At 41.3% G+C, this 27,267-nt stretch overlaps 1 protein-coding gene across 1 annotated transcript in view; it reads right to left on the minus strand.

Moving 5' to 3' along the window:
- fliI (FLII actin remodeling protein) overlaps positions 1-27,267 on the minus strand; it is a 140,045-nt gene that overhangs the window by 2,331 nt on the left and 110,447 nt on the right. Inside the window, exons 11-13 of the mRNA XM_070083904.1 lie at positions 24,961-26,529; positions 20,419-20,583; positions 5,000-5,113 (exon numbers count right to left, since the gene is read on the minus strand). Of these exons, the coding sequence (XP_069940005.1) occupies positions 5,000-5,113; positions 20,419-20,583; positions 24,961-26,529 (1,848 nt within the window). The remainder of the gene's footprint in view (positions 1-4,999; positions 5,114-20,418; positions 20,584-24,960; positions 26,530-27,267) is intronic.

Here is a 27,267-nt window from a genome sequence, read left to right on the forward strand (position 1 = left end):
CAGGGAAGGAGGATAGGGGGGTATTCAAAGCTGTTTTTAAGTTCTCTCTATGACACTGGAAGATTTTTTTCTTCAGGGTTAGTGCCTTGATGCCAGTGAAGAGCTCTTGATCCTAGTAACTGCATCTACTATACCCTTCTTTTCCTTGACTCTAAACATGATTACCTCCCATTCTCCAGAGGTTGAACTCCCTATAGGCTTACCACTTTCCCACAAAACTACTAATATTCTATGCCACAGCTGGCCACATGACCCTTCACACAATACACACTGCCTCAACAGCCATAAACAGTGCATATGCCATTTCCCACAATTACCAGTTGTGCACTCGGATTTGAACTATTCCTCAGTAAACCATCAGACGACATGCCATTACATGCCAGATTCTGTTGACCAACATTATTAGATGGTCTTTGATGGGTCATGCCACACATTTACTTTCTTAAAGGGAAGCTTTCATGCAAGGAGGACGATGTTAGTTGGGCCATGCGACCTGCTGGATAATAATAGTTTTTTCCTACATCAAAAGTAAGTGCAAGTACATATTCTATACCACCCAGAATAAGTCTGGCACTTGTCTTTTAATATAATACAGCCTCTCCTCACTTAACAATAGAGTTCCATTCCTAGGACAACATCGGTAAACGAATTTGTCGCTAAGCAAGGAACCTACTATAATGGTAGTGGGTTTGTGTCAACCGTCTTTGATATTTTTAATGTCACCACTGCACCAGTTATAACATTTTTAGTATATTTTTAAATGTTTATACAGTAGCATACTGTATACTGTAATAGAGAAAATCAGCTCTAATATACATGTACATTATTTAGGTATGCACACTGGTCAGAGAGCCCTTCACCAGTTAATGAGTACGTCACTAAGTGAGGTAAGACTGTACAGTAATTAAAAGTATGTCAGGTGCTGTGCAATCTGAAAAAGATATTCCCATATTGCATAATTCCTGTGCCCTGTGACTTGCTGCATATGACTGGAGCAGATGGTGGCATAAGTTTGTAATGCATTTAAATATTGGCATTGAAGATTTTAGGTAAATCAGAAGAGGCATTTACAAGCCTGTTTTTTTTGCCATCTTCCACCAAGGTAAGGTGACCCAAAAAGAAACACAGGTTGTTATGTGGGAAAAATGGCAAAATAGGAGACGCACAGTGCATGTCTAATTCAAACTTTCGAAACAGATCAACATTCTAAAATACACAAGCACATTCAAGTTCTCTACAATCTTCTAATAAAACAAATATATTGTGATGTTTAATTATTATTATTATATAAAATCAAAACGAAGTGCTAAACCTACAAGGGTCATACAGCGCAGCAGGGCAGGGAAGGGTGCAGGGGTATTAGGTAGCAAGAGGGAGATGAATTATTATTAGGTCATGGAGTGCAGTGGGGGCAGGGAATAGTGCAGGAGTAGAGGGTAGCAAGAGAATGAGGTAGAAAGGGCTGTGAGGCATACTAGAGGCATCATCAGAGTTTGTGCAACAAATTAGTTGCTGTCAAAAAGTCAACAGGAGAGTCTGGGTTAAAGGAGGGTCCATCAGCAAGAAGGGAGGGTACAGTAAGGACAGTAGAGTGGTGATGATGTTGGAGGTAAATTCTGTGTGCTCAATGAGATAGTGGGCAGTCCAACAGAATATGGCTAACAGAAACTGGAACCTGACAATTCTCACAGAGTGGAACAGGGCACCTCTCCATGAGATACCCGTAAGACAAGTGTGGCCAATGCGAAGATGGGAGAGAGTAGTCTCTCAACCTCAACACTGATGACAAGGAGACAGGCAGAAACCTATACTTGGTTTAATAGAATGTAATTTGTTATGTAGCAGATCAGGCCAACATTGTTGCCAATGGATGCAAATGAAACACCTCTATATGTAACTGGGAGGTCATGTACTGCTGACTGCACAGCAGTGTCTGCCTGTTCATTGCCCTGTACGTCAACATGACTGGGGACCCAACAAAAAACAATACATTTGCGCTTGCTAGAGATACAGTGTAACCAAAGTTGGATACGAAGAACCAGGGGATGAGGTGTATCAAATTTTCTTATAGCCTGTAAAGCACTAAGGGAGTCTGAATGACCACAAATGGTGACACAGGCATGAATGCAATACGGCTAAGTGCTACGAGAATGGCACACAAATTCAGCTGTAAAAATGCTAGCCGAGAATAAATGCCCTCGCATGACGCTGTCTGGAAACACTGCTGCAAATCCGACGCTGTCAGAAGACTTGGAACCATTGATGTACACTGCGATAACATGAGAATGAGAGCGGAAGTGGTTAAGAGAATGAGAGCGAGAAGCCACCGGAGGCAGTTGAGCTTTCACACATGGCAGTGGGAAAGAACAAAGGGGTAGGGAAAAGTGAGATGCTACATGAACATAGAAAGGTGGTAACTGAAGAGAAGACAAGCAAATGTAGGCAAACAGAAAATGGACAGAGTAAATGGGCGACGAACAAACAAACAATGTCTACTAACATCAATGACTATCCTATATATGGAAGAATTGCAGAAGTCATGAGAGTGAACATAATCGCGAAGGCAATGAGCATCACAGCGATTGGCCAAAGATGGAATATTCACCTCTGCAAAGAGGCTCTCAACTGGTGAAGAGCAACAAGCACTGAGACATAAACGTAATCCCTGGTAATGGATGGAATTAAGGCTAGAAGAGTTGCAGGAGAGGCTGCTGAATATATTTGGTCGCCATAATCGAGTTTCAATAAAATTAGGGCCAAATATAGTTGAAGGAGAGTTCAATGATCAGCCCCCCATGAAAGATGAGCGAGGGTTTTAAGGAGGTTCAGCTGGCTATGACAAGTTGCCTTCAGGGAGGTAACGTGAGGTTTCCAGGATAACCGATGGTCAAACAGAAGGCCGTGAAACCTGACCGTATCACGTTCTGAGATACACGAGCCATATAGGTACAATGGATGATAAGAGACAACAGAATCTCTAGTGAAAGTAATTTGGTGAGTTTTAGTACTAGAAAATTTAAACCCATGAGTAGTGGTCCAATTGGAAACATGGTTGACTGCATGCTGGAGAGAAACAGCAATGAGGTGAAAGTTAGCGCCTGCACAAGCTATAGCAAAGTCATCAACATAGAGTGATGACCAAATATTAGGTGGAAGAATAGATGCCAGATCATTTATAGCAAGGAGAAAAGTGTGCTCAGAACACATTCCTTGGGGGACACCTTCAGCTTGGACAAAGTCCAGGGAAATCATATTTTTAACCCAAACATGGAAATGACTCTCATTTAAGAAGTTAAGGAAAAATGGTAGATTGCCTCAGAGGCCTAAGGAGTGGGCCTGAGCCAAGATGTTACATGTACCTCCATGTTGTGTCATATGCTTTCTGAAGGTCAAAAAAGACTGCAATAACTAAATGGTCATTGGCAAAGGCATTACAAACATACGTATCCAAGCGTAGTAAGGGGTCAATAGTAGAATGACCCTTACGAAAGCCATATTGACTAGTGGAGAGACTACTGTGTGTCCTAAATACCACATCAAACGTCTATTTATCAGACATTCCATCACCTTGCAAATGGCACTGTTAAGAGTAATGGGATGATAGTGAGAAGCATCATGTCCCGTAGTATCCAGTTTGCGGAAAGAGAGAACAATGGCAGATTTCCACAGCTGAGGAAGAACTCCTTGCAACCAAATAAGATTAAAGAGTGATAAGAGGACAGCAAGGACTGACTGATGTAAATGCTGGAGCATACGAATATGAATGCCGTCGGGCCCAGCTGCCAATAACCGGCAAGTGGAGAGTGTTACGTCCAGTTCCAGAAGTGTAAAAGGCACATTATAAGATTCTTCTCTAATAGAAGAAAAATTTAAGGGCTCTAACTCTCTGGCAGACTTTGAGGAAAAAAACAAGGGGCATAGATGGAGCCCCAGAGAGATATGGACAAGATAACCAATTTCAGTGGCAATGTCAAGAGGGTTTGCTAGAGCAACACCAGAAATCCGAATAACGGGAGCCAGGTCGGGAGAGTATTTACCCCTCAGTTTCCGTACTTTTTTCCAGACTGCACTTGTAGAGGAAGCCAAAGTAACGACAGAAACAATCCTGCCAGCAAGTGCAATTAGCGTCACAGATGACACCGGTTGACCGCTCTCTTCTGCCCATCAATGGTCTAGTCTCCTCAATATATTGGGATGATATTGGAGATGGAAGGAGGAGGGTGAGTAAAGATTGAGGCGATGATGGAATGTACCAAGTAGGGGGACAACAAAAGGGTAGAGGGAACTGGAGAAGAACTTAGAGAAGCAAAATGAAATGAACTGTAACTGTAGACTGAACAGCTTGATCCGAGTCAAAATAAAAAATAAAGTACTTTCCCAGTACAACAGAAAAACAGGCAACATAGACTAGAGCTCAGAAAACAGTTGGGTACAGGTAAGGGGCTGCAATAAGTTTAGCATTTTTAGAAGCAAGACAATAAACACCTACTAACAACATTCATCAAATAGGAAAAGCTATGAATAAACAGCCCATACGGAATCTCACACATGGGTTTACTGCACTTTTGTGAATAAAGTAGAAATAAAGCATGATTTGATACAAGGCTTCCCCTCACACACTGTGTCACTGCATTCTTGAAACTTTTTCGTAAATCAAGTGTTTGTAACTCGAAAGCTGCAAAAGCTGTACTTAAAATTAAAACACTGCCCAAATAATGCCTTGTTTTTCAATCTTCTTTATTCATGCTTTTTTTTACTTTACCAAAGCTGTCTCCCACCAATGTCGGGCGACTCAAAAAAGAAATCATTCATTTAATAGCTGCCTGCCATTAGTATGTTGACATAACCATTCAAATCACTCTCTGAACTACAACATCCCCATCCACCCATCCATCCTTCAGAGTCCACACCCTGTATCTCTCTCCTTCAGGACTTAAGCCCATTATCACTCTCAAACCGGTAAATTACTAAAAAAGTACTGCATCATTTAGTAAATTACCTGAGCAGATTTAAGAGCCAGCTTAATTTCAACATCTGATGCTTTGGACCCCAGCCAGAGGAAGACCTGGTTCCCATCATCCAGAATCATCGTGTCATCATCAGCCAGATCATCCTAGATAAAGAAATTAAAAAAATTTCAATGCATGAAAGCAAAAGTTTGCCATATTATCTCTTGCACTGCAATGTATAATACAGTACTCAAAAAATTGTAAAAAATGTAGTAATTCTTAAGTAAGAATACTGAAAATCAAAAAGTTATAAAGTAATTTTTTGCAGAATGAAAATATGTATGTATATATGGGGAATCAAATACAAAATGGGAAGTGACACAGTTACTTTTTGCTGATGATACTGTCCTTATGAGAGATTCTAAAGAAAAGTTGCAAGGGTTAGTGGACGAGTTTGGGAAAATGCGTAAAGGAAGAAAGTTGAAAGTGAACCTAGAAAAGAGTAAGGTGATGAGGGTATCAAATGATTTAGACAAAGAAAAATTGGATATCAAATTGGAGAGGAGGAGTATGGAAGAAGTGAATGTTTTCAGATAGTATTTGGGAGTTGATGTGTCAGCAGATGGATGTATGAAGGATGAGGTTAACCATAGAACTGATGAAGGAAGAAAAGTGAGTGGTGCATTGAGGTATATGTGGAGACAAAAAAAATTATCTATGGAGGCATAGAAGGGAATGTATGAAAGTATAGTGGTACCAACATTCTTATATGGGTGTGAAGTTTGGGTTGTAAATGCTGCAGCAAGGAGGTGGTTGGAGGTAGTGATGTCCTGTCCTAGGGCAATGTGTGGTGTAAATATTATGCAGAGAATTTGGAGTGTGGAAATTAGGAGAAGGTGTGGAGTTAATAAAAGTATTAGTCAGGGGCTGAAGAGGGGTTGTTGAGGTGGTTTGATCATTTAGAGAGAATGGATCAAAGTAGAATGACACGGAGAGCATATAAATTTCTAGGGGAAGGAAGGCGGGGTAGGGATTGTCCTCGAAAAGGTTGGAGGGAGGGGGTAAAGGAGGTTTTGTGGGCGAGGGGCTTGGACTTCCAGCAAGCATGCATGAGCATGTTAGATAGAAGTGAATGGAGATGAATGGTATTTGGGACCTGATGAGCTGTTGGAGTGTGAGCAGAGTAATATTTAGTGAAGGGATTCAGGGAAACCAGTTATTTTTATATAGCTGGACTTGAGGCCTGGAAATGGGAAGTACAATGCCTGCACTTTAAAGGAGGGGTTTGGGATATTGGCAGTTTGGAGGGATATGTTGTGTATCTTTATACGTATGTGATTCTAAACTGTTGTGTTCTGGGCACTTCTGCAAAAACAGTGATTATGTATGAGTGAGGTGAAAGTGTTGAATGATTCAATTCAATTCAAAGTTTATTCTCTATAAGGATTACAATGCTGAGTTTACAGAATTTGGTTATTGTGTGGTTTACATGTAGTAAAATAATAATTACAGAGTGTACCACTAGAACACTTAGCATGGCTAGGCATTTCAGGCAGACTTAAATTAAATCTTAAGTTTAAAATATTACAAAATTATGAGGTAAGTTGGTATTATGGCTAAGTGACTAAATACTAGTTTGTGAGTTTAGCAATGTGAATGCTTTTGTTTTGGCACTATACATAGTTTCAGTATTGGAGTATCACAGGCCAACTTATGACTAGTTAAGATTCATTATTTTGAGATTGAGATTGATATTTCTGTTTATGGTCAAATGGGTGAGTGAGTGTAAGTGTTAACCACCAGGTGGTATTCGTGTAATTAGTTGACAGGGTGTATCAGGGAGATAAGATGTTTTCTGATGGTAGTTTTGAAGGTGATGAATGTGTCTGCAGTTTTAGAATTTTCAGGTAGGGTGTTCCAGATTTTAGGGCCTTTGACATACAGGTCTCCCTCAACATTCGTGAGGGTTAGGGGATCAAGAGCCTCGCAAATGTTGAAAAACCGTGAATGTTTGGTGCCCCAATATATTGTAGGGAAATATATTACAATACTGCTTCCTTAACTTGTTGAACCATGAATAATCATAAAATACATGAAAACGTCGTAAATTGTACTAATATACATGTTATGCTTTAATAACGTATGTTATTTAATAACATGTATGTTATTAAATACCACAGACTCCACCACTGCGAGTCCCTACTACCCTCCCTCCGACCCCCGCAACTGGCAGCCAGCCCTCCCACCACTCAGTGTGGTGAGTGTTTTGTTTGTTCATTATTTGCTATTAAACTACAGTATAAATAATGTAAACCCATTCATGACTGCATATTGGAATGGCTATTAGGAAAGGTATTAGACGGTGACATCATGTGTTTACTCTTGAACACTGCAAAGAATCGAACATTTCTGCTATTGCTAATAATAACAATAGTAATAATAATAATAATAAATACGATATAATTGAAGAAGGAAATTGTACAAAAATACGAGGGAGTGGTTGACACATCGTCAGTGTGACTTTGTTTATGCTGGAGTGAACATTAGTCTCCCTGCTCTTCCAAACATTTCACAATAATCCAGCAGTTGAGGCAGTGGTATTTAATAACATATATGTTATAAATAATAATAGTACATGTTATTATTAATAACATGTATTATTATTAACATGTATGTATTTAATAACATATATGTTATAAATAATAATAGTACATATTATTAATAACATGTATTATTATTAACATGTATGTTATTAAATACCATTGCCTCAATCACTGACTCTACCACTCCAGTCACACTCAATCTACAAGCACCAAATACAATGAATTATTGTGAAATGTTTGGAAGAGCAGGGAGACTAATGTTCACTCCAGCATAAACAAAGTCACACTGACGATGTGTCAACCACTCCCTCGTATTTTTGTACAATTTCCTTCTTCAATTATATCATATTTATTATTATTATTATTATTATTATTATTATTATTATTACTATTATTATTATTAGCTGTAGCAGAAATGTTTAATTCTTTGCAGTGTTCAAGAGTAAACACATGATGTCACCGTCTAATACCTTTCCTAATAGCCATTCCAATATTCAGTCATGAATGGGTTTACATTATTTATACTGTAGTTTAATAGCAAATAATGAACAAACAAAACACTCACCACACTGAGTGGTGGGAGGGCTGGCTGCCAGTTGCGGGGGTCGGAGGGAGGGTAGTAGGGACTCGCAGGTGGCGGGAAACTTAAACATGATTTGGCGGCTGGGAATTTGGTGGCTGGGAATTTGGCAGTTGGGAATTCGCGAATGTGTGAAGCCCGTGAAAGTTGAAAACGTGAATGTTGAGGGAGACCTGTACATTGAATTTTTGTAAAGGTTTAGTCGGACACGGGGAATGTCATAGAGATGTTTGTGTCTGGTGTTGTGCCTGTGGGTTCTGTCGCAACTATCAAGAAAGCGTTTTAGGTCAAGGTTAATATTGGTCCTGTAGATGTAGATTGCACAGTAGTAAGTGTGGATGTACTGAACAGGGAGTAAGTTTAGATCTATGAAGAGTGGGGGGGTGTGTTGCCAGGGATGGGATTTAGTGATTATGAAAGTATTTTCGTTTTGGGGATTTTCTTTATTTTTGGGTCACCCTGCCTCAGTGGGAGATGGCCGACTTGTTGAAAAAAAAAAATTATATATATATATATATATATTTTTTCAACAAGTCGGCCGTCTCCCAACGAGGCAGGGTGACCCAAAAAAGAAAGAAAATCCCCAAAAAGAAAATACATTCATCATCATTCAACACTTTCACCACACTCACACATTATCACTGCTTTTGCAGAGGTGCTCAGAATACAACAGTTTAGAAGCATATACGTATAAAGATACACAGTATATCCCTCCAAACTGCCAATATTGGCAGTTTGGTATATTTTGTATGTGTGTGTGTGTGTGTGTGTGTGTGTGTGTGTGTGTGTGTGTGTGTGTGTGTGTGTGTGTGTGTGTGTGTGTGTGTGTGTGTGTGTGTGTGTGTGTGTGTGTGTGTGTGTGTGTGTGTGTATGTATATATAAATATATATAAATAGAGATATATATATATATATATATATATATATATATATATATATATATATATATATATAGGGAGGTACCACCTCTAGAACTGTTATAGGGACCCTCATCCTCAGAGAAAAGAATAATCTTGCTTCAGGGAAAACTCAATATTCTCCCTGAAGCTGTTTGAGAATTTTCTCCTACCACCCCCTATATTATATATATATATATTTTATTTAAAGACAAAATACATTGACAGAACATTCACAAAACTACGATACAAAGTAAAACAACATAGGTAACTCAGAGCTACATCTCGAATACTTCGTCCAGCTCCCCAGCGGTGGGCCGCGTGCCCAGAATGCTGCAGGCATTTCCTCTCTGGATCGCAACACTGAGTCTCTGGAAGAGGAAGCTGGTCTCCCTGTGGTCCTTTGTTTCTATGATGAGCTTTTCACCCAGCTCTATTAGGAACTTTAGAGCACACTTGCCCCATGCTCCAAGGATCTCTGACCCTACTGGGATAAAGTTATAGCAAGGGGGAAGGTCTTCATATTTGCGGATCTTCTGAATCTCCCTGTGGCTGGCAGCTCCACCCCCTTCCACTACGGAGTATGGCAAGTAGGTGTCTGCCAATGTGGCGGCACATGTGTAGTCCCAGGCAATCTGCTTTCCATCCTTCCAAGGTAGCATAATGGCTCCATCAGGACGCTTCAGACTTCCGTCAGACCTCTGCACTTGGGGCTCCCGTTGAGCTGGGCAACGGGCTGTGGCGAGGCTTCTCTTTATGATATCATTGACCTCCTCATGCCTGGCATACTTCCCTTCTGCTGTGTGACACACGAGACCATGAAGTCCGAATTGATCAGCTGTCGCCCTGCCACAAATACACCTATGTTCGGTGAGGATGGGGGCGGCTAGGCGAAGAGCAACACCAATCCAAATGGCCTGTGGGTCTAGTCGAGTGCCCAAGGAGGAATTGGGAACAGCAAACAGGAAATCTCCTGAGTGTGGTGCCTTCACTGCCAGGAGACGAGCTTTGTCCTTTCCTGAGGCATTGGAGAGCATTGTGTTAGTGATTTTTTCCATGATCGGTTTGTCCCAGTGGGACTGTTTGTGTTCTTTGGGAGGAGCTGGTCTACTGGAGGAATCTGTAAGGGTGTCCCACCGAATTGCTGCTTCAGTAAACCTGGGGTCTTGAGCTCCTACCATGTCTCTCAAGCATTCGGGAACAATCTTCTTGACTAAAGCACTGGAAGCCAAACATGAAGACAGAAAAGCAGGTAAAGCAACATGCGTTGCTTTGCGCACCCCTATACCTCCCAGTCGTACTGGGAGGGTTGCCTGATCCCATTGCTGATCCTCTAGTGACAGGTTCAGTGCCTTCTTAAGGGTTGACCTCAGGTGTGCATCATATTCGTCGAGTGTTGGGTTGTCAAAAGAGGGTGCACACCTGAGGAAGTAAGTGAGTCTTGGAATAGTAAGGCACCTTGTGAGGAGATACAGAGCATCATGGGCATCAAGATTGCTTATTCTCTCCTCCATTCTCATCAGGTCATTCAATTTGTCCTTGAGGACTGTGTTGATGGCCTGGTGACCCAGCGGTGCTCCCAAGAGGGTACTGTTGGACGGAGTGGTAGTAGAGACTTCTGGGAGGATTCTTCGCACAGCGTTGATTATTTCCTGGTTTGCTGTGATGATTTCACACTTGGAGGGATTGAGGATGAGTCCCACGTCTTCTCCCTGTGTTTTCACCAGTTGTAGGTCCCCTACCAGGGACTCTTCAGTACCTGCCAGAGTGCCATCATCCAGGTACCAGATATTGAGCTCGCTGCTTAGGCTGGAAGTTAGTTCTCTTACTGCCAAGCAGAAGAGAAGTGGAGCGAGTGGGTCACCCTGCTGAACACCTTCTGATTAGAGAATTTCATGTTCTCCAAACAAAAGAATTGAGAGTTTGCTGTAGCCAGCTGAAATGAAGGGAAAAAGACTGGGGAAGCGATACCGAACAGCTGGCAAGACAGCATCTCTCTTTACCATATTAAAGGCATTTCTAAAGTCAAGTTTGACTACGGCCTTGTCTTCTGGTAGGTCCCTGATGTAGGCCCTTGCCACATGAGCTGCAGCTTCACTGCCTTGAGGGACCCCAAAGCCCAGTTGGTGTGGCTGGAGTAAACTGGCAGCTTCTAGGCGAATGTTTCTTACTGATGCTTTGGCAACGAGACAGTGAAGAGTGTTTCCAACCGCAATGGGTCTGATTCCCCCATCCTTCTTCTTCAAGGCACACAGTGAGGCTCCAAAAAAGAAAGGTTTAATTTCTTCTGGGATTCGCCCAGCCAGGCAGTTGTTGACGAAAGTTGTCAACTCGGTGAGAAGAAGTGATGCAGATGCACCGAGTACTGGATTTACCATCTCCTTGAGGTGCTGAGGTCGAATTCCAGTGTAACCTCCTGCAGATCCTGCAGGAAATGACACAATCGCCTTATAGACTTCCGATTCAGGCAAAATTAATTGTTCAGTAATGGGGTCTTCCTCAGGGTTGTTGTTGATGGCTATGGTGTCCCTGGTTGGATGCTTGTCTCTTAGTGCTTGGGCTGTGGTCTCATCTTGGATATATATATATATATATATATACACACACACACACACACGTTTACAGTGGAACCTCGGCTTATGAGTGCCCCACCATACGAGTTTTTCAGTATACAAGCAGTCGTTCGTTCAATTTTTTTGTTTCTGGATACGAGCAAAAATTCAGGCTGTGAGCATCCCCCTCAAACAACTTTTTTTTTTGACCTCCAGATTTTAGAAAAATAAAAGTGAATACATAATTTTAGTTCATTTTCGTGATGCATTGTTTTTATAAACTGCTTAAGATTGTAACTGCAACAGAAATAATAATACTTCTTACCTTAAATTGGGTGCTGGTGTTTGTCGATGATTGTGAAGAGAGTGGAGAGTTATGTTGTGGTTCTACTGGGCTGAGGTGGATGGTAGAGGTACTGGTACTTTAGTTGATAGTTGTACTAGAGTGTGCATAAATTCTGTAATGGATTTCCTGTCTATTTTACCTTGCAGTACATTATACAACTGACATTAAGGCATAAGCTGCTCTGGACACTGTTTCTGGGTCCTCTTCAGTGAAAAAGTCTAACTTTGCCATTCAGTAAGTCAGTCAGTCAAATCAGTCAAATCAGTAAGTCAGTAAGTCAGTCATTCAGTCAAGTCAGTAAGTCATTCAGTCAAGTCAGTCAGTCAGTCAGTAAGTCAAGTCAGTAAGTCATTCATTAAGTCAGTCAGTCAATCACACAAACTCATATTTACCTCATTTTATGTGCACAAAGTGACGCTTCATTACCGCCACTGGTTATGTCTTGTCTCTGTTTCCTTCGTTAATTCTAAGACTTAAATGCTTATAACTTTTCTTGCCACTTTCAGCAACACTGGTATGCTTACTGGGTGTCATGATTGCTTGGCAGATACGAGATAAGGTAATTAAAAGATCAAAACACAATTCACAACACAGCTAGCTTGTAGGAGAGAAGTGGAACTGAACATGCATTCACAAAAGCTGGGATGGTGGTGTCAGGAGTGTCGGGGGATGGCAGGGGATGGTAGGAGGTCTCCCCCGCTGACCCACAACAAGGTGGCCGTTGAGGTAGGGAATGGCCACCACCACTTGTCACATAGTGACATATTTTATTCATTCTAGAGTATATATCAGGTTTCTATGTTATTTATATTGTTTATTATTTCATTTTAGAAGAATTGTGATAGATAAATAAGCCATAGAGTTGATATTAGCATCATATTGAAGTATTTTTGTCCTGCCTCCCAGAGCAAGAATTCTGTTGGAACGGATTAATGACATTTCAATTAATTTAAATGAGGAAAATTTGACTCAGCATATGAGCAGATCAGGATATGAGCAAGGTCACAGAACGGATTAAACTCGTAAGCTGAGGCTCCACTGTATCTGCATTACTACTCATAAGTAGCAACTCAGGAAAGTACTAATTGGCAACTCAAATGAAAAATATTAATCACCATATATTTACATTACTAATCATAAGTAGCAACTCAGAAAATTACTAACTGGCAATTCTATATACGTACTACATTAATATTGGTAGAATTACTGACAATATTTTAAGTAAAAGAACACAAATGCAACTAATGTGACATTTTATTGTGGCAATGTTTCGCTCTCCAGGAGCTTTATCAAGCCGTTACAGTGTGATAAAGCTCCTGGAGAGCAAAACGTTGCCACAATAAAATGTCACATTAGTTGCATTTGTGTCCTTTCACTTAACTCTATTTACTGGTGTCTACTGTTGTTACTATTCTCTCATTGTATTTCAGAGAGGATTGTATCAGCGAGCACAGCATGTTTGACAATATATTTACAGGTATAGCCTAACAGTGCGGGTTTTATTGTCAATATGTGACACTCATGTCACTGTAAATTTTTCCAGTTTCTAGAATGCTCACACTCCAACAACAGCTTGTCAGGTCCCAAAAACCATTCGTCTCCATTCACTCTTATCTAACATACTCATGCAAGCTTGCTGGAAGTCCAAGCCCCTTGCCCACAAAACTTCCTTTACCCCCTCCCTCCAACCTTTTCAGGGATGACCCCTACCCCGCCTTCCTTCCCCAATAGATTTATACATTCTCCAAGTCATTCTACTTTGTTCCATTCTTTGTAAATGACCAAACCATCTCAACAGCCCCTCTTCAGCCCTCTGACTAATACTTTTAGTAACTCCACACTTCGTCCTAATTTCCACACTACGGATTCTTTGCATAATATCTACACCACACATTGCCCTTAGACACAACATCTCCACTACCATCAGCTGCCTCCTTACTGGAGCATTTACAAGCCAATCTTCACACCCACATAAGAGTGTTGGTACCACTATACTCTTGTACATTCCCTTCTTTGCCTCCATGGATAATGCTCTTTATCTTCACAGATACCACAACACACCATTCACCTTTTTCCTTCATCATTTCTACGGTTTACCTAATCCTTCATAAACCCATCTGCTGACAAGTCAACTCCCAAATATCCAAAAACATTCACTTCTTTCATACTCCCTCCCTCCAATGTGATATCCAATTTTTCTTGATCTAAATCATTTGATACCCTCATCGCCTTACTCTTATCTATATTCACTTTCAACTTTTTACTTTTACACACCCTCCCAAACTCACCCACTAACTGTTGCAACTTTTCTTTAGAATTCCCCAAAAGCACAACATTATCAGCAAAAAGTAACTGTGTCAACTCGAATTTTGTATTTGATTCCAAGTAATTTAATTTAATTTAGGCTTGTGGTCCAGTGATAATAATTAATGTAAAGTCTTGAGTATTGAAGACATTACAGTGGATTTCAATATCTGTTATACTAAAAAACTTATTTGAAAACTTGCAGAATTCGAGATAGGTTATAGAACAATTTTGCTTCAGATACTAATCCTGAAGTTTCTTCATCAAGGCCTTACACTGAAAATATAAACACATCTGCAGTATAATGTGATCCTTTATTGACGACGTTTCACCCACACATTGGGCATTTTCAAGTCACAAACAGATCTACCTGGGGTGGAAGATACACGAGTATTTATAGTCAGGTTCAGAATGCTGCATGTGATGATCTACCAAGTGGGATTATAGTCTAAAATCTTGGGTAGTTTGGAAGGGAGATTGGATAAGTATGTGAGTAGACCTTCTGCAGTGTTCCTCCATTCCTATGTTCTTATGTGGGATAGCGATGAAGAAGTTTCTTGGCAAGTGGTCCAGCTATGTTATAGAAGCCATTGTTCTGGTTGAAGTTGTTGGATATAGAGATAAGCGATGATTCTAGGATTCTTCGGTATTGAGTGTTGTCTTCTCTGGCGATAAGTTTTGAGTTTCTGAAGTTGATTAATTGGTTGTGTGAATTGCGATGTTGTACACAGGCATTCCTTGGATCATCAGACCTGCTTGCATATTGGTGTTCTGAAATATGTGTTTGGAGGTCTCTTGATGTTTCACCCATGTATAATTTGCTGCAGTCATTACAAGGGATTATGTATACCCCTGCAGAGGATGGAAGCTTGTCCTGTCTATTACTGGTAATGTCCTTGATGGTCGTGGTTGTGGAGGTAGATACCTGGAATGAGGTACTGAAAAAGATGTTGGAAACGTGTTTGGCAATGGAGTTGGTGGGGAGGACTATGTATCTCTTATCGGCAGTGTCTTCCCTGGGTGTGTTGAAGATGTTTAATGCCTGTCGTCTGCAGTCTCTGATGAAGTGACGAGGATAGTGAAGTTTGGAAAATACTTGTTCAATTATAGTGCATTCTTCCTCAAGGAACTCACTGTTGCAGATTCTGAGTGCACACAGGAAAAAGCCTATAATTACACCACGTTTAGTTTTGGTGTCATGGTGAGAGTAGAAGTGGATAAGATCATTTTGGATGGTGGGTTTTCGACAGACTTTAAAACGAAGTTCATGGTCAGCTTTGCAGAGAAGAACATCAAGGAAAGGAAGAGTGTTGTCGACTTCTTCAAGTGTGAACTGGATTGAGGGCTCGACCTGGCTGAGCATGTCTTGGAGAGCTTGAACGTTGAAGCATCTGGGAGTTATGAGGAGAATGTCATCAACATAACATAGCCAGGTGACAGACCAAGGAATAATGGTGGAAAAACGCTCGGCTTCCAGATGTTCCATGTATACGTTCGCCAGGATGGCACTGAGTGGCAAACCCATGGGTAGTCCAAAAGTCTGCTGAAAGAGGTGATTTTTGAAAGAGAAACATGTAAAGCCAACACATAGTTCAACAAGGTCGATGAAATCACTGGCTGGAATAGGAAGATCAAGTGAATCGTCAATTTTCCTGCGCAAGAGATCGATGGCTTGTGTAGTAGGTACAGTGGACCCTTGCCTAACGATATTAATCCGTTCCTGAGAGCTCAACGTTAGGCGAAATTATCGTTAGGCGAATTAATTTTCCCCATAAGAAATAATGGAAATCAAATTAATCCGTGCAAAACACCCCAAAGTATGAAAAAAAAATTTTTTTACCACATGAAATATTAATTTTAATACACACAAACTGAAGAAGAGATGTACAATACATGACACTTACCTTTATTGAAGATCTGGTGATGATTGATGGGATGGGAGGGGAGAGTGTGGATGGTCTAAGTGTTTAGAAGAGGAATCCCCTTCCATTAGGACTTGAGGTAGCAAGTCCTTTTCCGGGGTTACTTCCCTTCTTCTTTTAATGCCACTAGGACCAGCTTCAGAGTCACTGGACCTCTGTCGCACAACATATCTGTCCATAGAGGCCTGTACCTCTCGTTCCTTTATGATTTTCCTAAAGTGTTTCACAACATTGTCAGTGTAATAGTCAACAGCACAGCTTGCAATAGCTGTGTCAGGGTGATTTTTATCAAAAACGGTATGCACTTTAAAACCACATTGCACACATTTCCTTAATCTTTGAAGTAGGCAACTTCTTCAATTTCTCTCCCCTCCTCCGAAGCAGTTTCCTCAGGTCTGGCCTCTTGCTGTTGAAGATGATCTAGCAGCTCATCAGTGGTTAGTTCTTCATTGTCCTCCTCCACCAACTCTTCCACATCCTCCCCACTAACCTCACCAATATGAGCACTAGTTCCAGGCATTTTTTCCTGTTCACCTGGGTGTTAGCCAACTGTTGTGGGTCACATCCTGGGGGACAAGATTAAGGGCCCCAATGGAAATAAGTTAGACAGTCCTCGATGATGCACCGAGTTTCTTGGGTTATCCTGGGTGGCTAACCCTCTGGGGTTAATCGTTTCTCGGTAAATGTTTCATGTTAAGCCATACCAACAACACACTCTCCACATCTTCGAGTAATACAGCTGATGGTGGTGCAGCAACAGCAACAGCTGACTGTGGTGCAGCAACAGCTGACCATGGTGCAGCAGCAGCTGACTGTAGTGCAGCAACAGCTGACCGAGGTGCAGCAGCAGCTGTGGTGCAGCAACAGCTGACTGGTCCAGCAACAGCTGACGGTGGTGCAGCAGCAGCTGACTGTGGTACGATAGTATTTCTCACCCTTTTTACCACAGGGTTGGCACTAGAAGCTTTCTTGGGGCCCATGGTCACTTATTTTGCAGGTGAAATCACTAAAAACGCTGTGATAATATGAAATGTTCCGATTGTATGCTTGGATGTGACCGCGCAGGCTGGCTTGTAAACACTGCCACCCACGGAACAAGTGAGGCTGGCTCAGGCCGCACGTGGACGCGTCTCGGACGAATTGCGTTGAGCGAGTTTTTTAGAGCTAGGCGAGGCAAAATTTTTGCGTTAAAATGTATCGCTAGGCGGATTTAACGTTATGCGATGCCATCGTTAGGCGAGGTCCACTGTACTTTGGCGAATGGGGAAGCTATGTCAAGGCTGGAAAGTTTCTTGTTCCTGATGTTGATGTTGCGAATGCGATTGAGAAGATCACCTGAGTGTTTGAGATGTGCTGGACTGATAGTGCCCAAGAGTTTAGAGAGGTGATTTGTGAGAATTCTTGAGAGTTGATGGGGAGCACTGCCTATTCCCGAAGATATGGGCCTCAGCGGGATACCAGGCTTGTGAGTTTTTGTCAGGCCGTACATTCTGGCAGGTCTGGGGTTGCTGGGTATGGTGACATCAAGAGACCTCCAAACACATATTTCAGAACACCAATATGCAAGCAGGTCTGACGATCCAAGGAATGCCTGTGTACAACATCGCAATTCACACAACCATTTAATCAACTACAGAAACTCAAGACTTATCGCCAGAGAAAACAACACTCAATACTGAAGAATCCTGGAATCATCGCTTATCTCTATATCCAACAACTTCAACCAGAACAATGGCTTCTATAACATAGCTGAAGCACTTGCCAAGAAACTTCTTCATTGCTATCCCACATAAGAACATAGGAATGGAGGAACACTGCAGAAGGTCTACTCACATACTTATCCAATCTCCCTTCCAAGCTACCCAAGATTTTATATTATAACCCCACTCGGTAGATCATCACATGCAGCATTCTCCACCTGACCCAGCATTCTGAACCTATAAATACTCGTGTATCTTCCACCCCAGGTAGATCTGTTTGTGACTTGAAAAAGCCCAATGTGTGGGCGAAACGTTGTCAATAAAGGATCACATTATACTGCATATGTGTTTATATTTCCATTGTGATGGTATTTTATACCATTTATTTCCAAGGCCTTACACTATTATGTTATTGTATCCCATCCCAGAGTAATATCATCAAAGACTGATCAAAATGTTTCCTCTTCGTGAAAAAGTCGTTTGTTAAACAGTCACAACCTACACTGAGTATGCTTAGGCTGAATCAGAAATATCCAGACCCTAAACACATGTGTGACCTTATTAGGTAAATGGACACAGATGCAAATGTGACATTTTATTGTGGCATCTATGTCCCTTTACTTAATATTTTGTCAGTATTTCTACCATTACAGTGGACCCCCGCATACCGTTGGCATCACATAACGATTAATCCGCATACCGCTTGCTTTAATCGCAAAAATTTTGCCTCGCATACCGCTTAAAAACCCGCTCACCGCTGTTCGTCCGAAACGCGTCCAATGTGCGCCTTAGCCAGCCTCACATGTTCCGCCGGTGGCATTGTTTACCAGCCAGCCTCCGCGGTAGCATCCAAGCATACAATCGTAACATTTCGTATTATTACAGTGTTTTTGGTGATTTTATCTGGAAAATAAGTGACCATGGGCCCCAAGAAAGCTTCTAGTGCCAACCCTACAGCAATAAGGGTGAGAATTACTATAGAGATGAAGAAAAAGATCATTGATAAGTATGAAAGTGGAGTGCGTGTCTCCGAGCTGGCCAAGTTGTATAATAAACCCCAATCAACCATCGCTACTATTGGTGGTACAGCTGCTGCTGCTGCACTGTCAGCTGCTGCTGCTGCTGTAGCATTGTCTGCTGCTGCTGTAGCATCATCTGCTGCTGCTGTAGCATCGTCTGCTGCTGCTGTAGCACTGTCAGCTGCTGCTGCTGCTGTAGCATCGTCTGCTGCTGCTGCTGCTGTAGCATCGTCTGCTGCTGCTGCTGCTGCTGCTGCTGTAGCATCGTCTGCTGCTGCTGTAGCACTGTTGTTGGTGTGGCTTATTGAGAATATACCAAGAAACAATTAACCCCAGAGGATTTGCCACCCAGGATAACCCAAAAAAGTCAGTGTCATCGAAGACTGTCTAACTTATTTCCATTGGGGTCCTTAATCTTGTCTCCCAGGATGCAACCCACACCAGTCGACTAACACCCAGGTGAACAGGGAAAAATGCCTGGAACTAGTGCTCATATTGGTGAATTTAAAGCCAGCAAAGGTTGGTTTGAGAGATTTAAGAATCGTAGTAACATACACAGTGTGATAAGGCATGTTCTGGAAGAAAATACCAAACAGGACCTACAGTACTCAGGAGGAAAAGGCACTCCCAGGACACAGTGTCTCATCAGTCATTGCGCATCTTCAATAAAGGTAAGTGTCATTTATTCTTCATTTAGTAGACTAGTACATGCACAATATATACTGTGCATGTACTACTCTACTATTGTGCATGTATCCTTCTCTTTGTGTGTAGGAAAATGTATATTTCACGTGGTAAATTTTTTTTTTCATACTTTTGGGTGTCTTGCACGGATTAATTTGATTTCCATTATTTCTTATGGGGAAAATTCATTCGCATACCGATTATTTCGCATACCAATGAGCCCTCTTGCACGGATTAAAATCGGTATGCGGGGGTCCACTGTATTACTATGTGTGACCTTGCTAGTTACTAACTCAATCATCTAGGGAAAACATTATGAGCCCTATTACACATCTTTCATATGTATATGATTGTAAAACTGACTAAAAACAGCAACAGCCTGAATAAGCAGACAATTAACAAGGCAGCCAAGTCTCAGGCCAGGCTTCAAAGATAGAAGAACCTTCAAAACAAGTGACAGGTATATCAGTGTACTTCAGTCCTGTTTGACAAGATCAAGTTTCGAGCATACTACTGCATTTTCACAACTCTGAGAGGAGTTGGTGTACCTTTGAATGGTGTACCTTTGGCATTAAATGCTGCATTTAAAATTTAACTGAACAGTTTTTATTAAATTAAACCTAAAGAACACAAAGGCACAATACCATGACTGAAGCAATACACAAATAACCAACACAAAGAAAAAACTTTATGACAATGTTTCGGTATGACTTGGATCACTAACTAGTCACAGTAACGCATGGTTATTTGTGCATAAATTGAACCTATTTTATACTTTTTGTTACGATCATCACAACAACAATGCTTATGAACACACTGCGACATACATTAAAGATATGTAACAGTACATACAAAAAACTTACTTGACAAAAATCTGAACATTTTTCTGAGACAGCGAAGTATCCCTTTTCATTGGAACATCGGAAAAGTCTCGTGTGGCACATGTATCCTGCGTCCTTATCGTAAGGTTTACAACCACCAATGCCAATCCAAAAGAAGTTCTCCGGTTCCTCACCTTCTCTCACGACCTTCCGAAGTACAATACAAAAAAAAAAAATTTTTTTTCACTTAATTATGATGAATCTTATTTTGGTAAAACATGTTAGTAAAATACATAATAAAATATATCAAACTGGTGCTTACATATACAGTACTCATACTGTACCAGTAATATGTATTCTATCCATTTAAATTATTTCCTATTGTATTAAAAACTCTGCTGGAAAATACAGTAGCTAAATGGAAAACACATGTACTGCACATGCATGTTTTTTTTTTTTCCAACAAGTCGGCCGTCTCCCACCGAGGCAGAGTGACCCAAAAAGAAAGAAAATCCCCAAAAACAAAATACTTTCATCATCATTCAACACTTTCACCTCACTTACACATAATCACTGTTTTTGCAAAGGTGCCCAGAAATACAATAGTTTAGAAGTCTTCTTTCTTTCCTTCAACACACCGGCTGTATCCCACCGAAGCGGGATGGCCCAAAAGGAAAAACGAAAGTTTCTCCTTTTACATTTAGTAATATATACAGAAGGGGTTATTAGCCCCTTGCTCCTGGCATTTTAGTCGCCTCTTATGACACGCATGGCTTACGAAGGAAGAATTCTGTTCCACTTCCCCATGGAGGTAAGAGGAGATAAACAAGAACTAGAAAGAAAATAGAAGAAAACCCAGAGGGGTGTGTATATATATATATATGATTGTACATGTATGTGTAGTGTGACCTAAGTGTAAGTAGAAGTAGCAAGACGTACCTGAAATCTTTCATGTTCATGAGACAGAAAAAAGGACACCAGCAATCCTACCATCATGTAAAACAATTGCAGGCTTTCGTTTTACATTCACTTGGCAGGACGGTAGTACCTCCCTGGGCGGTTGCTGTCTATCAACCTACTACCTAGGAGTTTAGAAGTATATATGTATATTTATTATTATTATCACACTGGCTGATTCCCACCAAGGCAGGGTGGCCTGAAAAAGAAAAACTTTCACCATCATTCACTCCATCACTGTCTTGCCAGAAGGGTGCTTTACACTACAGTTTTTAAACTGCAACATTAACACCCCTCCTTCAGAGTGCAGGCACTGTACTTCCCATCTCCAGGACTCAAGTCCGGCCTGTCGGTTTCCCTGAACCCCTTCATAAATGTTACTTTGCTCACACTCCAACAGCACGTCAAGTATTAAAAACCATTTGTCTCCATTCACTCTTATCAAACACGCTCACGCATGCCTGCTGGAAGTCCAAGCCCCTCGCACACAAAACCTCCTTTACCCCCTCCTTCCAACCTTTCCTAGGCCGACCCCTACCCCGCCTTCCTTCCACTACAGACTGATACACTCTTGAAGTCACTCTGTTTCGCTCCATTCTACCTCTACATGTCCGAACCACCTCAAAAACCATTCCTCAGCCCTCTGGACAACAGTTTTGGTAATCCCGCACCTCCTCCTAACTTCCAAACTACGAATTCTCTGCATTATATTCACACCACACATTGCCCTCAGACATGACATCTCCACTGCCTCCAGCCTTCTCCTCGCTGCAACATTTATCACCCATGCTTCACACCCACATAAGAGCGTTGGTAAAACTATACTCTCATACATTCCCCTCTTTGCCTCCAAGGACAAAGTTATTTGTCTCCACAGACTCCTAAGTGCACCACTCACCCTTTTCCCCTCATCAATTCTATGATTCACCTCATCTTTCATAGACCCATCCGCTGACACGTCCACTCCCACGTCCACTACGTATATATCCCTCCAAATTGCCAATGCCCCAAACCCCTCCTTTAGAGTGCAGGCATTGTACTTCCCATTTCCAGGACTCAAGTCCGGTTATATAAAATAACCGGTTTCCCTGAATCCCTTCACTAAATATTACCCTGCTCACACCCCAACAGCTTGTCAGGTCCCAAATACCATTTGTCTCCATTCACTCCTATCTAGCATGCTCACGCACAATTGCTGGAAGTCCAAACCCCTCGCCCACAACACCTCCTTTACCCCCTCCCTCCAACCTTTTCGAGGACGACCCCTACCCCGCCTTCCTTCTCCTACAGATTTATACGCTCTCCATGTCATTCTACTTTGATCCATTCTCTCTAAATGACCAAACCACCTCAACAAACCCTCTTCAGCCCTCTGACTAATACTTTTATTAACTCCACACCTTCTCCTAATTTCCACACTCCAAATTTTCTGCATAATATTTACACCACACATTGCCCTCAGACAGGACATCTCCACTGCCTCCAACCGCCTCCTCACTGCAGCATTTACAACCCAAGCTTCACACCCATATAAGAGTGTTGGTACTACTATACTTTCATACATTCCCTTCTTTGCCTCCATAGATAACATTTTTTGCCTCCACATATACCTCAATGCACCACTCACCTTTTTTCCTTCATCAATTTTATGATTAACCTCATCCTTCATAAATCCATCTGCTGACATGTCAACTCCCAAATATCTGAAAACATTCACTTCTTCCATACTACTCCTCCCCAATTTGATATCCAATTTTCTTTATCTAAATCATTTGATACTCTCATCACCTTACTCCTTTCTATGTTCACTTTCAACTTTCTACCTTTACACACACTCCCAAATTTGTCCACTAACCTTTGCAATTTTTCTTTAGAATCGGCCACAAGCACAGTATCATCAGCAAAAAGTATCTGTCACTTCCCATTTTGTATTTAATTCCCCATAATTTTATCCCACCCCTCCCAAGTATCTGAAAACATTCACTTCTTCCATACTCCTCCTCCTCAATTTGATATCCAATTTTTCTTTATCTAAATCATTTGATACCCTCATCACCTTACTCTTTTCTATGTTCACTTTCAACTTTCTACCTTTACACACACTCCCAAATTCATCCACTAACCTTTGCAATTTTTCTTTAGAATCTTCCAGCAAAAAGCAACTGTTTCAATTCCCATTTTGTATTTGATTCCCCATAATTTAATCCCATCCCTCTCCCGAACACCCTAGCATTTACTTCTTTTACAACCCCCATCTATAAATATATATTAAACAACCATGGTGACATTACACATCCCTGTCTAAGACCTACTTTTACCGGGAAATAGTCTCCCTCTCTTCTACACACCCTAACCTGAGCCTCACTATCCTCATAAAAACTCTTTACAGCATTTAGTAACTTACCACCTATTCCATATACCTGCAACATCTGCCACATTGCTTTCCTATCCACTCTATCACATGCCTTTTCTAAATCCATAAATGCAATAAGAACTTCCCTACCTTTATCTAAATACTGCTCACATATATGCTTCAATGTAAACATTTGATCTACACATCCCCTACCCACTCTAAAACCTCCTTGCTCATCTGCAAGTCTACAGTCTCTCTTACCTCTAATTCTTTCAATAATAACCCTACTGTACACTTTTCCTGGTATACTCAGTAAACTTATTCCTCTATAATTTTTACAATCTCTTTTGTCCCCCTTCCCTTTATATAAAGGGACTATACATGTTCTCTGCCAATCCCTAGGTACCTTCCCCTCTTTCATACATTTATTAAACCAATACCAACCACTCCAACACTATGTTCCCCCCTGCTTTTAACATTTCTGTCATGATCCCATCAGTTCCAGCTGCTTTACCCCCTTTCATTCTACGTAATGCCTCACGCACCTCCCCCACACTCACATCCTGCTCTTCTTCACTCCTAAAAGATGGTATACCTCCCTGTCCAGTGCATGAAATTACAGCCTCCCTTTCTTCGTCGACATTTAAAAGTTTCTCAAAATATTCTCGCCATCTACCCAATACCTTCATCTCCTCATCTACTAACTCCCCTACTCCGTTTTTAACTGACAAATCCATTTGATCCCTAGGCTTTCTTAACTTGTTTAACTCACTCCAAAATTTTTTCTTATTTTCATTAAAATATCTTGACAGCGCCTCTTTTATCACAACAAGAATATCAACAGAAAACTGTCTCCTTAAGGTCTAGTCATGCCTAGTAGAATATACAGTACATCTGAAGCATGTGCATGTGTAGCACGAGCCTCTAGTACAGTACTGTGTATGTACTGCGGCACTATTATTCCAATAATCATGGGGAAGTTGTAAATACAAAGGAATCACACCTCCTGTGCAATACTGTTTGGCTTTGCCTATCTGATACTGCAATACATATACAGAACCCCACACCTGACTACTAAGAAATTGGTTCTTAAAATTGTTCCAAGGGAACAATTTTAAGAACTTAACATAAATGGTGCACAGGTTGAAGTTCATGCAAAAACTAGCACACTCTGAATATACAGAAACCAAAGCTAAATAGCTAGAAAATCATAAATCATAAGGTATTCCTACTGGGATACATAATTATAAAACAAAGAAAAAAGGAAAACACACCTGAAGACTGTACTTTTCTGGGTCATACATTTCTTGTGCAACTTCTTCTGCTAGTCTTCCTTCCTCTTCATCACTTTTCTCACCCAACCACACATATACAATACCACTGTCATCGTCCTGTCCAAAGGGAACCTTCAGTATATAACAAAACTCTGAGTTGAGAGAAGCAGCATTTGGCCTGATCTGGATACAGCGTGTGAAGAGTGGTGAGCCATTAGATCGCATGTGGAAAAGTTCTGGTTGAGGCTTCTGAGGTTCCTCTGGCACTGGTTCTGGTCTTTGTTTGGGCTTAAATTTGGGCTTAACTGCCTTGGCATTGACTTCTTGAGGCTCTTCCTCCATTTTAACTGGCTGCTTCTCTTGCCGACGTCTTCCTGTATGTATGACAAACTTTCTCTTGAAGTGAGCCATAAATTTTACAGCTTCTTGTTGCTGATGCATCCTCACCACCTCAAGCTTATCTCCAAATAATGTTTCAAATTTTTTCTGAAGACTGAAAGTGAATGTTAACCATCCCATATTAGAAGCTTGTCTTCCTTGCCAGAAATACACCACACACTGAAAGTCATCCTCTGGTTCAGTTTCCTCTTCTTTCTCATCTTCTGGTGGGTCTCCAGGCACCCAATAACGGCATAAGAATACATAGCACTCTGAGGAATAGAAATGCCCGAGTTCATTTTCAGGAAGCTTGACAAACTTTTTACCCTCCAACACAAAGGCATCCATTGAATCCAAGTCATCGTTCCACTCATCCATACACTGCTGAGCCTCTTCTAAGGTCATTGGTTGTTGTCGAGGTGTGAACAAGGCACTCAGATCCACTTTGGTCTCTTGTTTAGCAGCCCAATCCTTTAGATTGGCTCCGGTCTTCCTCACTGACTCTGCAGTACGTGTGAAGTCAACATCGATAACATCTGTCCAGCCATTGAATTTTGTCTTGAAAACCTGTGGCTCAGTTCCTTCTTTAACAAGAGTAGTCACTGCATGTTCGGGTCGAACTATCATTTTCAGCAACTCCTGAGACAGCTTCAGGGCAGCAGCTCTTACTAAACGAGTTGATTTACGACCAATCCAAACAAATACATCACAAAAACAGTCCAAGATGTATACATTCTTTGTACTAAGTAATTTCTGAATCAATTTGCCTTCAGGTACATCAACTTGGGGAAGTTCAAGGTAGCCCATACCTAGTCCAACCTGGTAAAGCCTTGGAACAACAGGAACAAATTTGTGATCTACATGTTCTTCAATCTCAAGATCCTCTTCTTCACCTTCTTCAAGCCCAAGAGCTGCCCAAAATTGTGGCCAATCATTGTTCTCCTTTCCTTGCACCAGTGTATGAATTTCTGCCGAATTCTTTCGTTCTTCTTTATTCATCTTCTCTGCACATAGTCTGGTTTTGGTGGTTAGTGTTTTCTTTGCTTTACTCCCTTGCCAAACATATATGTCTTTACCATCATCAAGTAAAAACACATGGCGAGGGTCCAAGGACTCTGCGACACAAGCCACTGTCTCTAGATGGATGCCAATGGTGGTTGGGAAGACACGATACAAACGAAGTGGATATTCCTGTAAAATAAGAAAACAATATTTAATGGTTTTCATCTCTGAGGCAAACATTATCTTTTATCTGAAACTAAACTGTGCCAAAAGTAGTACTATATTAGCATGACCTGACATCCTAAATGAATATGGTATTACCTGGAGTTTACCTGGAGAGTGTTCCGGGGGTCAACGTCCCCGTGGCTCGTTCTGTGACCAGGCCTCCTGGTGGATCAGAGCCTGATCAACCAGGCTGTTACTGCTGGCTGCACGCAAACCAACGTACGGGCCACAGCCCGAATATGAACTATGTTTTACTTACAATTTTTTTTTTTTCAAAAAGTCGGCCGTCTCCAACCGAGGCAGGGTGACCCAAAAAGAAAGAAAATCCCCAAAAAGAAAATGCTTTCATCATCATTCAACACTTTCACCTCACTCTCACATAATCACTGTTTTTGCAGAGGTGCCCAGAATACAACAGTTTAGAAGTATATATGTATAAAAAATACACAATATATCCCTCCAAACTGCCAATATCTCAAACCCCCTTTAGAGTGCAGGCATTGTACATCCCATTTTCAGGGTTCAAGTCCGGTTATATAAAATAACCGGTTTCCCTGAATCCCGTCACTAAATATTACCCTGCTCACACTCCAACAGCTCGTCAGGTCCCAAATAGCATTTGTCTCCATTCACTCCTATCTAACACGCTCACGCACGCTTGCTGGAAGACCAAACCCCTCGCCCACAAAACCTCCTTTACCC

The sequence above is a fragment of the Cherax quadricarinatus genome, chromosome 11 (genome assembly GCF_038502225.1).
Source record: "Cherax quadricarinatus isolate ZL_2023a chromosome 11, ASM3850222v1, whole genome shotgun sequence".
Classification (NCBI taxonomy): domain Eukaryota; kingdom Metazoa; phylum Arthropoda; class Malacostraca; order Decapoda; family Parastacidae; genus Cherax; species Cherax quadricarinatus.